The following is a 15,631-nucleotide window of genomic DNA, read 5'->3' as shown; positions in this document are numbered from 1 at the left end:
AATACTCCTTGACTGAAACTAACTCTGTCTTTATGTCTGGCTATCTCTCACCTCGTGCATGATAACTCCCATATATATTATACTAGATGGCAAATTAACTGACCACATAGTAGGAATTCAGAGCCCTCCATTTAAAATACTGAACCATGTTGTCATGCAATGCTGCAACCAATTGGCAAATAATATTAATTAATCTACATGATCTTTTTAGATCAAGTGATATCTTGATCATTTAAAAATTTTTAAATTAATTTTCAAAATTAAATTTTCTTAAATTTCATTTTTTAATTAATGGGAAACTGCATAAAGGATTTCCAAGCTCATGGCCATGTAGTTCCAATGCCTTCACTTTATAGAGAAGCAAAACTAGGTTTAGACAGGTGATGTAACTTCACATGGTTAGTAATGGTTCACATGGCTAGTGATTGGTAGATGAGAGATTGGAACTTAGTTCCTCAGACTCCAAATCTCCCATGATTTCCATTGTTCCATGTTTCCAGAATAGAGCTCCTGTCTCTTGTCCCCAAGGCTTAATCTCTGAGGTGAAATAAATTTCCCAATGAATTTTATGATAATTTCATCTTTAATTAATCCATTAATAAGTTCAAATTTATAAAAGAATTTCATTCAAATAGATTAAGAGAAGACAATAAAATCTCTGAGGGCTTCAGGTAGATCCAAATCAACTGATTTCCCAAAGAGTCTTCAGGATAATAACATATCATAATAATATATCATAATTATACATATATATTAAGGTTTGCAAAACACTTTGCATATCTCATTTGATCACTTAGTATTTTACAACCAGTCTGCAATTTTCTTAGCTCAGGGATTTGTCTTTTCTGTTACGTTCTCAATCAAGATTTTTCATTTTGCAATGAGAAATTCTGGGCTTCAAGAAAGCTCAACTAGAGAGAAAATTTGTTCAGAAGGGGGAAAATGTATTTTCAATTCACAAATAAAACAAAAAAAATCATAAGTTCATGAGATAGAAATAAAAGATAGTAACCAGTGGGGATGGGGAGAATAGGCAATGAAAGATCAAAAAATGACTAGAAATGATTCTCTGCCTAATAGAAACAGAAAAAGATCATATTTGTAATGCATTTAGTATAGTGCCTGGCACAAAGTAGGTGCTTAATAAATGCTTTATTCCTTCCTCCCTTTCCTTCCTTTCCCCTTTGTCTACTCTTTCACTTTCCTTTTCCTCTTCCCCTTTATCATTTCCTTTCCTCCTTCTCTTTCCCTCTCCTTCCCTCTTTTTTTTATTAAAGCTTTTTATTTTCAAAACATGCATAGACAATTTTCAATATTAATCCTTGCAAAACCTGGTGTACAGATTTTTTTCCCTACCTTCCCCACACCTCCTCCCTTAGATGTCAAGTAATTCAATATATGCGAAATATGTGCAATTCTTCTATACATATTTTCACAATTATCATGCTGCACACACACAAAAAAAATCAGAACAAAAAAGGACCAAAAAATGAGAAAGAAAACAAAATACAAGCAAACAACAACAACAAAAAATGAAAATACTATGTTGTGGTCCACACTTAATTCCCATGATCCTCTCTCTGGGTGCAAATGGCTCTTTTCATCATAAGATCATTCCTTCCCTCTTTTCTTTGGGGATTTGTTTAGAAGGAATTTATTTTCCTTTTAATTCTGTATCTTCTCCTAAGCAGTTGTGGTGCATGCTGCTATGCTCTGGTGTCTCAACTCTGAATCATCCTGGGGGGAATCTAAACTCCAGGAACCATTTGGCTCTTGTGGACACAACAGTAAAGGGTGGTTAGAAGAGGCAGTTAGGTGTACAGTGAATAGAATGCTGGCCGAAGAATTCAATCCCCCATCAGATGCTTACTGTGATCTTGGGCAAGTCACTCAACCTGTCAGCTTCAGTTGCCTCATCTGTAAAATATAGATAATAACAGCATCTACCTCCTAGAGTTGTTAGGTTAAAATGAGATATTTGGAAAACCTTAAAGCACTATTATATGAATGCTAACTCCTATTGTTATTAAGTCTAGGGTTTCTGGTGCACTGAGTTCTGGAGTGCCTCAATTAGAGGGACTGGGTGATCCACGGAGGCTTCAGATTTAATCTCAGAGGTAGAAACGACTTTAAAGCCTGTTTAGTCTGACCCATCTCTGAATGATTCCCCCTACTCTGTACTCCCCAAGTGGTCATTCAAACTTTGCTTGTGGTTTTTTAATGAAGAGAGCCATTATTTTTTAAGGCATCTCATTCTACTTTTGGACAACTCTGTTAGGGAGTTTGACTTGATATTATTTATCTTTGCAATTGAATTTCTCTCTGCCATGTTTTATTTATGTTTCTGCTGTCTGGCCCCAGCATGACCAACTCTTTTACATGACAGTTCTTTGATTAGTTAAGATCACAATATCAGTGATAGGAGCTGGAAAGCACACTTGTGACAATTTTCTCCAACTTTCATTTTACGGATGAACAAACTGAGGCCGGGAGAGATGGAATGATTTATCTAAGATCCCCTGGGTTGTAAGTGGGATCTGAACCTGATTCATCTGACTCTGACTCTGTTCTTTGCACTCCCCTCCCAATCCCTGCCCTGGCACAAGCAGCTTTCTCACTCCTGTAAATATCTGAAGTGTGTTTAATTAAATCCTATTGGAGGAAAGTAAATGCAAAGAGTAACCCTGTTCACAGGTCTTTCCCTGATCTTCTTAAATCTTCAGGAACATGGAGGACACTAATGCAAAGAACCACAGCAGCTGTGGGGAGAGAAACATGTGCTAAAGTGGAGCTGATTGTACCTAGAGAAATGTAGCCTCATAATCGGCTTCCGTATATCCATTTCAGCTGCAAAATATGTTCCAAAGAAAGAAGACATTCTGTGAGTAAATATGGTACTTAGAAAAACTGGGGAGAATCATAGCAACTTGCATCTGGAGGAGATAAAAGGCTATTCCCTTCACAGAGTTGAAAAGTCATTTTGCTTTAAGCTTTTTGAAAGAAATATGAAAGTCTAGTTATTAAAAACAAAGGAATAAGTGAATTTTTATAAACAAGGTATTTCAGAGCTGGTTCTCCTTGGACCCACAGAGCTTTGCTTCAAAAATCTGTCTCCTTTTTGGAATTAAGTGGGTGTCAATAGGGGAAAAAAGAGACTTGATGTCCAATTTCATCTTCCTGAGCCTCCCTCAGATGGTCAGAGCTGAGATCCTATGAGTCACTATCAGACTTAAAACTTCTCTTAATATGCAGAATAGCTTTTCTGGCATTTCAAATTCCATTTCTTTAAATGCAGGGAAATGACATACAGTGAGTGAGAGATACAGAAGAATAAAAGAGAGGATGTGAAGAAAAACTTTTTTTCCCTTTGGGGAGGGTGTGGATGGCAGACTCTAGACTATTATGAAATAAATAACCAACATCCGGGTAAAAGTGAAACTGGAAAGTGAGGTGGACTGTGTGGCTGACCTTCCCTTTCATCTTAGCTTTACACTGTCCTCTACTTCCAGATTTTTTCCCTTTGGTCTGTCTTTCCTTTCCTTTCTTTTCCTTTCCCTTCTCCTTTCCCTTTTTTCCCTTTCCCTTTCCCTTTCCTTTTTCCTTTCCCTCTCCCTTTCCTTTTCCCTTTCCTTTTCCCTTCCTTCCTTCCTTCCTTCCTTCCTTCCTTCCTTCCTTCCTTCCTTCCTTCCTTCCTTCCTTCCTTCCTTCCTTCCTTCCTTCCTTCCTTCCTTCCTTCCTTCCTTCCTTCCTTCCTCTCCCTCCCTCCTTTCTTTCTCTCTCTCTATTTCTTCCTTCCTTCCTTCCTTCCTTCTTTTCTTCCTTTTCTTCCTTTCTTTTTACTTCCTTCCTTCCTTCTTTCTGTCCTTTCTGCCTCTCTTTCTCTTCTCTTCTCTTCTCTTCTCTTCTCTTCTCTTCTCTTCTCTTCTCTTCTCTTCTCTTCTCTTCTCTTCTCTTCTCTTCTCTTCTCTTCTCTTCTCTTCTCTTCTCTTCTCTTCTCTTCTCTTCTCTCTCTCTCTCTCTCTCTCTTTTTTTCTCTCTCTCTCTCTCCCCCTTACTCCTTCCTTCCCTCCCTCCCTCTCTCCCTCCCTTCATCTCTTCCTTCCTTTCCCCTTTTTCTCTTCTGTATCCCTCATTTTTCTGGGGATGTTTGTAGTTCAGTTAACAGGCTTCCCTCTTTTTGGTCTTTCCTTAGAGGTTGTCATTTCCTAGTCTACCGACTTAAAATTAAGTAACTAATTCTGGGGTATGTACTATACACACACACACACACACACACACACACACACACACACACACACACATACCCCGATACACATATATATGACATTTACTATTAGCACTTACTATTAGCACAGTTCCACATCTGACACTGTCTGGTTGACTTCATTCCTGGATGACCTGAGAAGAGAAATATAAAGAGATACCAGAAGCATTTACCTTTTTTCATCATGTCTATAAGATGAGGAGGTCCGGCCACTGGTCCATATAAACATCTTAGAGGGTGTATGTCTAGAAGGCTCTTTCCTTGTAGTGGAAGTCTGTGAGTAATGGCGGAAGGACCTAGGAAGAGAAGAATACTCTTCAACATATGTTGGATTCCCCCTGGGAGAAATCAAGTCTTTTGCTTTAGGTGTACAGGGATCTATTCTATCAAATGTCAATAATACTCAGTAGTTTTTCTTCAAATCAGACAGAACTTCTGATGACTAAGGGGAATATATAAAAAAAACAAAATACGAAAATTTTCTTTTTCCTCCCAAGTTAGGTAATTGACAACAAATTATCTTTTTTTCTCCTCTCCCTGTGATTTCCTTTTTCTGCTGTCCAGAGCAGTGATCAAAGAAAATGTTATATCTATTTTCTAATAGTATTGTTTCTTTCTCTGTCTCTCTCATTTTGTCTCTCTTCTCTCTCTGTCTTAGTCTCTATAGCTTCTCTTTCTTCTTCTTCTTCTTTTCATCTTCTCTCCTTTCTTTCCTCCCTCCTCTCTCTCTCTCTTCTCTCTCCCTGTCTTTCTTCTCCTTCCTCTTCCTCTTTCTCCTCCTCCTCTTCTTTTTCTTCTTCTCCTTAAATCCTTCTCTTTTCCTCCCCTCTTTTCCTCTCCTTTCCTCTCTCCTCTCTTTGTTTTTGTCTCTATTTCTCTTCTCCCTCTCTCTCTCTCTATTAATTTGCCTTTACAATCCCACAACTTGTACTGAAAAAGTCCCCTTGAGATGGCCCCCATTTCCTTCAAATGCCATACAAAACCCTTATCCTTGTCCAATTTCTCTGCACAATTCTGGGGGCTAAAACTAGCAGGTGTGATTTCTTTTTGACCACTCCATGGTATATTCCAAATGCTTGCTCTGCCTGCCCAGGCTGTGGTAAAGACTGCATGTAGGGGACTTTTCCCGATTAAGAGACTCATAGCAGCATGCTAGGTGTGCCTTAAAGACCTCAGCCAGCCAGCCATATTGCAAAGTAAATGTTGAAGCTTGCTTTCCTTTGTACATGGCTTGCTTAGGGATTAACTCCTTCCTCTCCAAGTTGTTCCCATCTGTTCCCATTTATCCTCCTATAGACTTAGTTCCCCATCCAAGGCTGGAGGTTGAACTACTCTGTATGTGCTAAACTGTTACCAAATGCAAAATAATTTCCTAACCCACAAGGAGGGGAGGGAACGAGGCAGACTGGTGTTATGGGAAGCAAGCTGAATGTGGAGCCAGAGGACCTGGAATCACAGATTTAGCACATAAAGAGATTTTAGCACAGTCTTCTCATTTTTTCAGAGGGGGAAACTGAAGCTCAGAAATGAAGTAACTAGGTCAAGTTTACATAGGAAAGAAGCTGAAATTCTACCTCTATAACTTAAAAGCTGGGTGAATTTTGGTAGGACAGTGGTGCCTCTCCAGGGTTCAGTTTCCCCATTTTCAAATGAAAGGATTGAGCTAGAACTGTCCAGCTCCACATTAATTACCCTGTGATCTGTGGGTTACAATACCTTAAGTCATGGACCTATGGTCTGTAAGTGGTTAGTCTTTGATCATCATACAGGGGGTGAATGGGATGGGTCTGGGAAGAAAAACTAGGGAGAGACCAAGTGAGAATTGGGGGAATTGAGTTTTAGTCTTAACTTTGCCCTTTAAAGAATTGTATAATTTCCAGTAAATCATTTAACCTTTCTCAGCTTCAAGAAAGATCAGATACTATACAGTCTTACCTAAATGTTGGAGAAAGTAGACCTGATTTTAAATCCCAGATCTTGGTGCTGGTTACTCATGTGACCTTAGAGTACACTCTAAAACCTTTCTGCTCAGTTTCCTCATCTAAGACTCTAAGGGGTTGGACTAAGTGACATCAGCTATCTAGTGGGCTTCCTCATTCTCTTGCATCTAAGATTAGTTCATATATATTTTTGCATATATTTTAAGTCTTGATAAATATTAACTATTTTATATAAATAAAAACTATTAAGTACCTACTGTGCACTGGGCTCTGTGCTAATCAGGATCCCTAGCAACTCATCATCCTACAAAAAATTTTGTCAACTCTGAAATCCTCATCTTCTCAATATCCTTTACCCCTGGGATCCCTCCCTCTTTTGGATTGGAAACGGCAGGGGTCCTCAAACTTTTTAAATAGGGGGCCAGTTCACTGTCCCTCAGACTGTTGGAGGGCCAGACTATAGTAAAAGCAAAATCTTTGTTTTGTGGGCCTTTAAATAAAGAAACTTCATAGTCTTGGGTGAGGGGGATAAACGTCCTCAGCTGCCATGCTGCCGTAGTTTGAGGACCCTGCGTAGACAATGAACCCTCCATTTAAGAAGGGCAGCTCTCACAACAGCCCTTCCATCATTTCCCATTCTGTTGCAGGATTGCATCCTGCCTCTGTCCAGATACTTCTTCCCTTTTCATGCAGTGTTGTAAACTCCAATAGACTGTGAGCTTCTTGAGCACAGGAACTGTTTTTGCCTTTCTTTACACTCCCAAAGTTTAGCACAGCGCCTGGCACATAGTAGTCACTTACTAAATGTTTAATGTTTGATTAAATATTGAGAATACAGAGAAAAATTAAAGATAGGCCCAGTTTTCAAAAAGCTGACAATCTAATGGAGGAGACAGCTTGTAAGCAACCATGTAAAAGATAATATCTACAGGACAAATAGGAGCTAATTAAGAGAGGGAAGGTGATAGAATTAAGAGGGCTTGGAAAAGGTTTCTTGTAAAAGGTGGGATTGTAGCCGCTCCTTAAAGGAATCCAGGAAGCAAGAATCAAAGATGAGGAGGCAGATCATTCCAGGTAGGGGGGCAGCCAGTGAAATTGTCTGCCAGAGGGAGCTGGAGTTTCTTGTTTGAGGAGATCACCATCATTGGATGGCAGAGAGGGAAGGGGATAAGATTTAAGGTGAAAATACTGGAAAGTATGTGTTTGGTGCAGGTTATGAAGGTACCAAGAAGATTTTGTATTTGATTCTGGAGGTGATAAAGAGCCACTGGAGTTTGTGTGTGGGGTGATATGGTCAGAACTGCTATTAGGAGGATCATTTTAACAGGTGATGGAGGAGGAAGTGGAGATGGAAGAGACTTGTAGCAAGGAGACCAACTTATTTCATCCTCTTGTCTCCAACAGAGCAACCTTTCTGTTATTCCCACTCTGATTTATCTTCAGTCTCTCCTGTCTACTTGCTATTTTCCTACTGTTTACAAACATGCCTTTTTTAGGGGGGGGAGTGTATGGCAATTAGGATTAAGCGATTTGCCAGGGTCACACACAGATAGTAATTGCCAAGTGTCTGAAGGTGGATTTGAACTCAGGTCCTCCTGACTCCAGGCCCAGTGCTCTATCCACTGTGCCTTTTAGCTGCCCCATTAAAAAAAATAGATTTGTTTAAAGTTTAATGTTAATTCTATGCCGTGTTTCAGTATTCTGTATCTGTGGCTCTAGTCAGATAACCAGTAGTACAAATTAGTTTCAAGCTGGATGAACTGACTCAAAGAGGTTCAGCCAGCAAAGGAGGGCAGGGAGTAAAGGGGAAGAAGGGGAAGAGGGAAGGAGAAAAACCAAAGAATTGAACGCACATGACAGGCTTTTCAATACCACCTTCAATGCTAACCTGCTGTGAGTGAAGGTCAAAGGCAGCAAGAATGAGCAGCTGCGGATTGTCGGCTGTTAGCGGCACCGTTTCTGCCCTTTTGAAACAGTTTTTACAGCAAAAGCTCTACAATAAACATTCCAATGCAACCCGTAACTTCAATCTAAACACCCAATTAATTTTAACATCGGTATAAAATTGGATTTAATTACAAAAAGGAGAAATGCTATCCTATGTACCCTCTAGTGCGATAAACCTTTCTTCTAGATTTTCACTTTACCTAATGGCACTCCAATGTAATATCCATTCCGAATGGTTATTTTGCTACTTCTGCCATGGAGACAATATAGTGATGCTGAAAAGAGGCTCTCTGTAGTCCTGGCAGTGTCTTAAAGAACCTAAAAGCGGGGACCAGGGAAATGCACAGAAATTCACTCTTGCTTTTAAGAACTCCGAAAGCTATTTTTAAAAACCCCAACAAGTCAGATTTGGTGATTCTCAAAGACAATGGGGAATTTTGGGGGAGAGAGGAGGAGCCAATTCTTGTTGGCTTTGATGTCTCTCACACTGGTTTTCATCTTCCACATCCTGCAGGGCTTCTTTATGCTGTTTTTATTATCACCCAGCGTATCTGAAATCTGTAGTAGTAGGTTATCCTGCAATAACTGCATGATAAGTGTCAAGATCTTATAGCTTTCTTCACACAGTATATCTAATTCTGCAATTGAATTATCAAAAGCTGCTTTTGCCAATTAAAAATGTCAAAGTAGAATACAGAAAAGTTGAGAGGAAGTTCGAAGGGGTGGAGTGTGCTGGCAGAAATTCTGTTGTTGCAATATCATTATTGCTTTATGAGCTTTATAAGCCACCAGGCCATTCTCTGCAGCTTCCTTCCTGTCATTTCTGGTGGCAAATGCAGCCAGATACCTGTGAGTAGTCCCTTTTCATTTTATAATAGAATACCTTGGACTTGCCAGTGTTTGCTGCTGCAGTGAACTACATCCGTCCAGAATGGTTACAACCGATTAATTTTAGTTCAATTTCAACCATTTACTGATTTTCTGAAACATTTTTAGTTTGTCTTCTCTTTCCTTGTTTTCTTCTACCCATTCCCATGGCTGATTTTCTACCAGGATGTTCTTCTGGCTCCAATCACATTTTATATATGGTTGAGGGAAGGTTTCTTTCTTTACCTTTCAACTCCACATCCATTCCTGCTACTTTTTTCATTGCTTCTACCATTTCATTGTGTCACTTGGTCTGCTTGGCCAGTTTCACCTGGTATACTAGAACCTTTCAATTGTCCATAGTAATGGTGACTCTGGAAGCATCTGCTTGATGGATGGCAGGTCCACCTCCTCCTCTTCCTCTTCCCTTTCTCCTTCTCCTTTTCCTTCTTAATCTTCCTCTTCCCCTTCTCTTTCTTCCTCTTCCTTTTCTCCCCTCCTCCTCCTCCTCCTCCTCCTCCTCCTCCTCTTCCTCCTCTTTCTCCTCCTCCTCCTTCTCTTCTTCCTTCTCCTCCTTTTCCTTCCTCTTCCTCTTCTTCTTCTTTCTTCTTCTTCCTCTAAGACATGCACATTAAATTTATTTAAAACCTATATAGACCTCTTCTGTGCAGAAATCATAAAATAAGGACAGTTCTAGGCAATTTATTCTTTAAAAATGAATTATAAAACATTATGAGAAGCTCACCGAGGCAAGCTTAGATGACGCCAACTTGTGAGGCTCACAAAGTAGATTGGCACTGACTGCTCCATGACTGTTTTCGTGGTTATATAAAAGAGCTCTTATTTGATCAATTGATCCCCACTAGCTGGCATCTCATATCTCTCCCCCCACTTTTTTTTTTCTGAGGTAATTGGGGTTAAGTGACTTGCCCAGGGTCACAGAGCCAGGACGTACTAAGTGTCTGAGATCATATTTGAACTCGGGTCCTCCTGACTTCAGGGCTGGTGTTCTATCTACTGCACCACCTAGCTGACCCTCTCCCCCCTTTTATGCCTGACCTTCCTGAGATGGTCATCTATATTTAATGATTCTACTTCCTTTCCTCATAATTATTTTTAAAAAAACAAATTCTACAGCCCAGTTTTCAACTGAAACTACTCTCTCCAAAGTTCCTAACAATCTCTTAATTGCTAAAACTAATGACTTGTCCTTGGTCCTTATATGCCTTGACTTTTCTGCAGCCTTTGACACTATCAATCACCCTCCTTTTCTCTATCTCCTCTCTGGATTTTTGTTACATCACTCTTTCCTGATTTTCCATCTACCTGTCTGGTCTTACCTTTTGCCTGACTGCTCCTTCTCAGTCTCTTAAACTGAATATTTATCCTGTTGACACCCGCTAGCAATGGGTGTGCCACAGGAGGCTGAGTCCTCTTCTCTCTCTACACCTTTTTACTTGGACATCCCATCAGTTTCTATACATTTAACTATTATCTCTATACTGATGATCAAATCTAAGAGCTAGTCCTAATTTCTCTTCTGACCTTCAATCTCACATTCTGACTTCCTATTAAACATCTCAGATAGATAATAAACATTTTAAAAATTATAAAAATAAACATTTCAAAGTTAACATATTCTGAATTTATCTGTTTTTCTTTCCCTCAAACCTTCTCTCTTCTTAAATTCCATATTACTGTTGAGGGTTCTACCCTTCTCCTAGTCATCCAGGTTCAAATCCTAGGATCCTCCTCCTCTTCACCCTCTATCAGGATGGCAGATGTCCAATCTGTTGCCAAAACTTACCAATTTTCCCTTCATGATAATATCTCTTACATATGCCCCTACCTCTCCTCTGCCATTGCCATTACTCTAGTGAAATACTTGCGACCTCACACCTAGACTATTGCAATAAGGCTTTTCGTGTGTGTGTGTGTGTGTGTGTGTGTGTGTGTATGTGTATATATATATATATATATATATATATATATATATATATATATAATAAGGCTTTATGTGTGTGTACATACACACACACACACACACACACACACACACATATAGTTTTCCCCTAGACTATTGCAATAAGGCTTTACATGCGTGTGTGTGTGTGTGTGTGTGTGTGTGTGTGTGTGTGTAGTTTCCCCCTAGTAAAATGTAAGCTCACCAAGGGCAGGGATTATTTTGTTTATTTTTTTATTCCCTTAAAACTGTACTTGGTGCAAAGTAGGACTTAATGTAGGTGGTACAGTAGATAGAGATCCAGGGTAGAGTGAGGAAGGCCTGTGTTCAAATATGAAATCAGATACCTACTGTGTAACCCTGAGCAAGTCATTTAACCTTTTTCTGTCTCAGTTCCCTCCCTCCCTTCCTTTCTCCCTCCTTTCCTCCCTCCCTTCCTCTCTCCCTCCCTCTCTCCCTTCCTTATCCCTTCCTTCCTTCCTTCCTTCCTTCCTTCCTTCCTTCCTTCCTTCCTTCCTTCCTTCCTTCCTTCCTTCCTTCCTTCCTTCCTTTTCTTCTCCTCCTCTGTGTCTCTCTGTCTCTCCTTCCCTCTCTGTCTCTCTTCCATCCCTTTTTTCTTTTTCTAAATTAAGATCCTTATGATTTAATGGTCTCAGCTAAGTTTCTATGTTTTAGAGAGATCAGTGCTAAAGGTAAAACAGCTTTAGGGGGCAAAGTGGGGAGGGGTGAGATAACAAAATATTTCATTAGGGATGAGGACCTGGGAAGTTCTTAGTTAGAGATTAGAGTTGGCAGCTAAAAGTATTCAAAGCTTTTTGGTAGGGAATGTATCGGAGTCAACAGGAGAGCAAGGAGTCAATGAAGAAAAATTGTGAGGCGTCCTAGAGATTTCTTGATTAAAATAAAGGTGAGAGAGCAAAGAGACCCTTTTTCCATTTGTTTTGAAGATCATGGTTGAATAAGATTATTGAACTGAACAGGGCATCTGACAGATCCTGTGAATAACCACAGAAAGGATCTGGATGCCAAGGAGCTCACTTTGCCAGGAGAAAGGGAAGAAATATTGCTTCTGCTAGCTTTTAAAAGTGACTTTGGAAAACTACTTGAAAAGGTACAATCAAATGGAACAGTGATTAAATCAGACATTAAATCAGTCCATTAGTCTGCACTAAGGAAACAAGGAAAGTCTTTAAATAGAATTACCCTTTCCCAAAGAATTGGTTTGACAGTCTTTGAAAGTAATATTTCACCATTGATACTGGCAAAACTCCCTGCCCTCCCCTCCTCCCCGTTGACTAGCATTATTGGACAATCTGCATTTCCTTAGGAGTCGAATTGCTTTGGCTCTCTAGTTATCTTCATGACCTGCCTTGGAGGGCTAGCCTCTACCTCCAACTGTACTCTAGTTCTCTTCCTGCTTCTGAATGGTGAGAGTTCACCATATCTACCCTGATCTAGACCAGCACGTTCTCCTTCCTTCCAGATCTCCCCTATTTTTTTTTTTTTTTACTGCACCATCTCTCCTGACATTTCCTATGACAGCTTCCCCAGTAAAAAAAAAAAAAAAAAAACTCTTTGAGATCCAATACTATTTCTTTTCTGTTTGTATTCCCTGCACTTTAGCACAGTGCACAGCCCATAATGGGCTCTTAATAAATTGATTTTGATGGAATATTTTGTATACATCTTATATTTATTTATCTGTTAACATGCTGTTTCCCCTTGTAGAATATGAGCTTCCCAAAGACCAGAACTGTCCTGTTTGTATTCCTGGAACCCAATACAGTTCCTGGCATACATTAAACACTTAAATGTGTCGATTGACTGGAAGATTATTTATTTTATGTGAAGTAAACTATCTGTATATGTTGTTTTCCTTCAGTAGGAGGGAAACTTGTTGAGAGCGGGCAGTGTGTCTTGTTTGTCTCTGTATTCCTAGCACCTAAGCAAAGATTCTGGCCCCTTATCAGGCACTTAACAAATGCTTGTTAAGTTGAATTAAATTGAATATAGTGGAGAATCAGTTTATTCCACCTGGGTATCAGGTGTGACTTTATGGCCTCCCTCCTGTTGTTCAAGACAATACAGAGAAAGGAAGATGAACGACATCCTTATTCCAATTAATTGTCTTTTACTTAAGCTTTAAGAAAAAGCTTAGTGTCTCTTCAGCCTATTCTAATAAATGGATTTAAAGCCAATTTCTTTTCATGATGACAAACTACTGTTGAAAACTTGAGAAGTTGGTGGTTAATTAAAATGAGGGCGAGCTGCTCTAAGAAAGGTACAAAGATTTTGTATGTGTGTGTAGTTTTTTTTTAAACCAACAATTTGGGCTTCAAAGAAATCCTTAGGATTCAGAATATGGTAATGGAAGCCTGTTTGGAAGCCCTTCTTAGCTCAAAGGCAGCCCTCCTGAACTCTCTGAGTAATTAACTACTTTTCAAGCTTTAGGAGACAAGGCATCTTCTGTGAATATTGGATTAAGAAAAAGGATGCAGAGAAAAAATAAAGTTTTTTATTTGGATTTCAAAATCTGCACACAACTGAGAAATGCAATCAATTTCTGGTGTTTAAAGCAGTGGAAGGGGAAAGAAATCTAGTGTTGACTCCACCTTTGGGTGACCTTGACCTTGGAGTGAGCTTGGAAAGTCTACTTGAAGCAGGGCTTCTGTACGTAAGTTTGGGTCTTCAATGAAAAAGTAAAATGTGGTAAGAATTTTATTTCCCTTCAACTAGTTTCTATTGTGTGCTCACTGAGCAATGGGCCCCAATGAACATTTATTATTTATTTATTTTGTTAAATTAAAAGCTTTTTATTTTCAAAATGTATTCATGGATCATTTCCCAACATTGATCCTTGCAAAACCTTGTGTTCCAAACTTTCCCTCCCTTCCCCCACCCCCTCCCCTAGACAGCAAGTAATCCAATATACATTAAACATGTGCAATTCTTCTATACATATTTCCACAATTATTGTGCTGCACAAGAAAAATCAGACCAAAAAGGAACAAAAAATGAGAAAAAAATGCAAGCAAACGACAACAAAGAGTGAAAATGTTATGTTGTGATTCACACTCAGTTCTTCTCTCTGCGAGCAAATGGCTCTCTTCATCACAAGACCATTGGAACTGGTCGGAAACATCTTATCCAACAGACATTTATTAAAAGTTTACTATGTTCCAGGCCCTATGCTGGGCACTGGGGTTGTAAAAATAAAAATAAGACAGTTCCTGTCCTCCAACAACTTAAATTCTATTGAAAACAATTTTGGTGATACTGCAACCAAATGACCAGAGATTTTCAGAGACACTGAATGTTTCTCTGTGCTCTGAGACTCTCTTCTTTTTCTTGGAGAGCACTGGGCGGAAACGGCGAATTATTGGCAAATCTACCAAGTCAAACCCTTAGAAACCAAAGGAATTGTGTTCTTGCTCATCTCGTGGGATGATTGTTCCTGTGGTCAGACTGATGATGCCCTTTGTGCTGAATATCAGCCTGGCAAGCCACAGCTCTGTCCTTCCCTCTTCCCCCAATCCTTGACTTATTTTTGCTCTAGGTGAAAGGAATCATTTGAAACTGCAACTTTGATCAAAGCACCTAGTACAGTACCTTGCAAATACCATCCCCTTTTCTTTAGTGGAATGAGATGTACAAAGTGCTTAGGTAAGGACATTTGGGGATGAAACTGACCCTACTTGCTTGCAAGTCTCACCAACCTAAAAGCAAAATTATGAAGCAAATTAGAAAGTAGGATAGGAATAGGGATGGCAATTGCACCAGTGATTTCACTGATATTGGAACTCCCAGATGGGAGCACTCCCATCAGCAATAAAGATTTGTACTTTTTTGGAAACTTGTCTTCCTAGTCCAGACTCTAGTATATTGTTCAGGGTTCCAGAAACTCCCCATTCTGCTTTCCCTCTCTTAAGTCTTCAGTTTGTCCTATGCGATTCCCTTCCCCCACACCGAGTCAAGCTTGACTTTTCATTTCCATCAGAAGTTGCATATTCCATGTTCCCATCCCTCATATCTCCTGTTCTCTCAAGGCTAATCTGATGAATTCATTAGCGCCAAGTGTCCAAAGCCGATAACGATTTAATATGTTACATCCTGCATGGTTACCCTTCCGTGCTTTTAAATCAAAGGAGTGAATAACGATGGGAAGTTCATGCATCAACAAGGGAGGATTTGGCCAGCAGAAGCCTCCCTTTTGATGCCCCTCTCTTCATAAAAGCTGACATTTATATCGTGCTATTTGGAAAATGCTTTCTATACATTATATCACTGAGCCTCACAAGAACCCTGTAGATAAGGAATTTTATACTTAGAAAAGCTAAATACCTACGCCATTGAAAAGGAATAAAGCACTTTTCTTAAGAGATCTGAGTGCTGAAAGGGCAAAGTACATTTTCTCATTTGCTGCCCATTTCCTTCTGAAAAGAAAAGCAGTGGTGAAACTACATTGCATTTCTGAACAAAGGGAATATGCTGTTGAAGGACTCACTTTACCTCCTTTCAATACTTGCATCCCCCCAAACCTGACCTCCCTGACTCCTAGAAAAGGGCTATTTGACTGCTGGCAACAACAATCCCTTGCGATTGGCTGCTGTTCTGACCAGGGTGATGCTTCCAGCTTTGGTTTGCAAGGAC

At 39.6% G+C, this 15,631-nt stretch overlaps 1 protein-coding gene and 1 pseudogene across 2 annotated transcripts in view; both read right to left on the bottom strand.

Moving 5' to 3' along the window:
* The window catches only part of KCNMB2 (potassium calcium-activated channel subfamily M regulatory beta subunit 2), a 296,461-nt gene that overhangs the window by 31,034 nt on the left and 249,796 nt on the right, over positions 1-15,631 (bottom strand). For both annotated transcript variants that reach the window (XM_051983195.1, XM_051983196.1), the window contains exon 2: positions 4,438-4,560. In XM_051983195.1, coding sequence (XP_051839155.1) covers positions 4,438-4,493 — 56 coding nt within the window. In that variant the 5' untranslated portion in view covers positions 4,494-4,560. The remainder of the gene's footprint in view (positions 1-4,437; positions 4,561-15,631) is intronic.
* Positions 8,570-9,379, bottom strand: LOC127556988 (14-3-3 protein epsilon-like; annotated as a pseudogene).

Source organism: Antechinus flavipes, chromosome 3 (genome assembly GCF_016432865.1).
Source record: "Antechinus flavipes isolate AdamAnt ecotype Samford, QLD, Australia chromosome 3, AdamAnt_v2, whole genome shotgun sequence".
Lineage (NCBI taxonomy): Eukaryota > Metazoa > Chordata > Mammalia > Dasyuromorphia > Dasyuridae > Antechinus > Antechinus flavipes.
The sequence above is the reverse complement of the archived record's forward strand: the minus strand, read 5'-3'. Positions and strand labels throughout refer to the sequence as shown.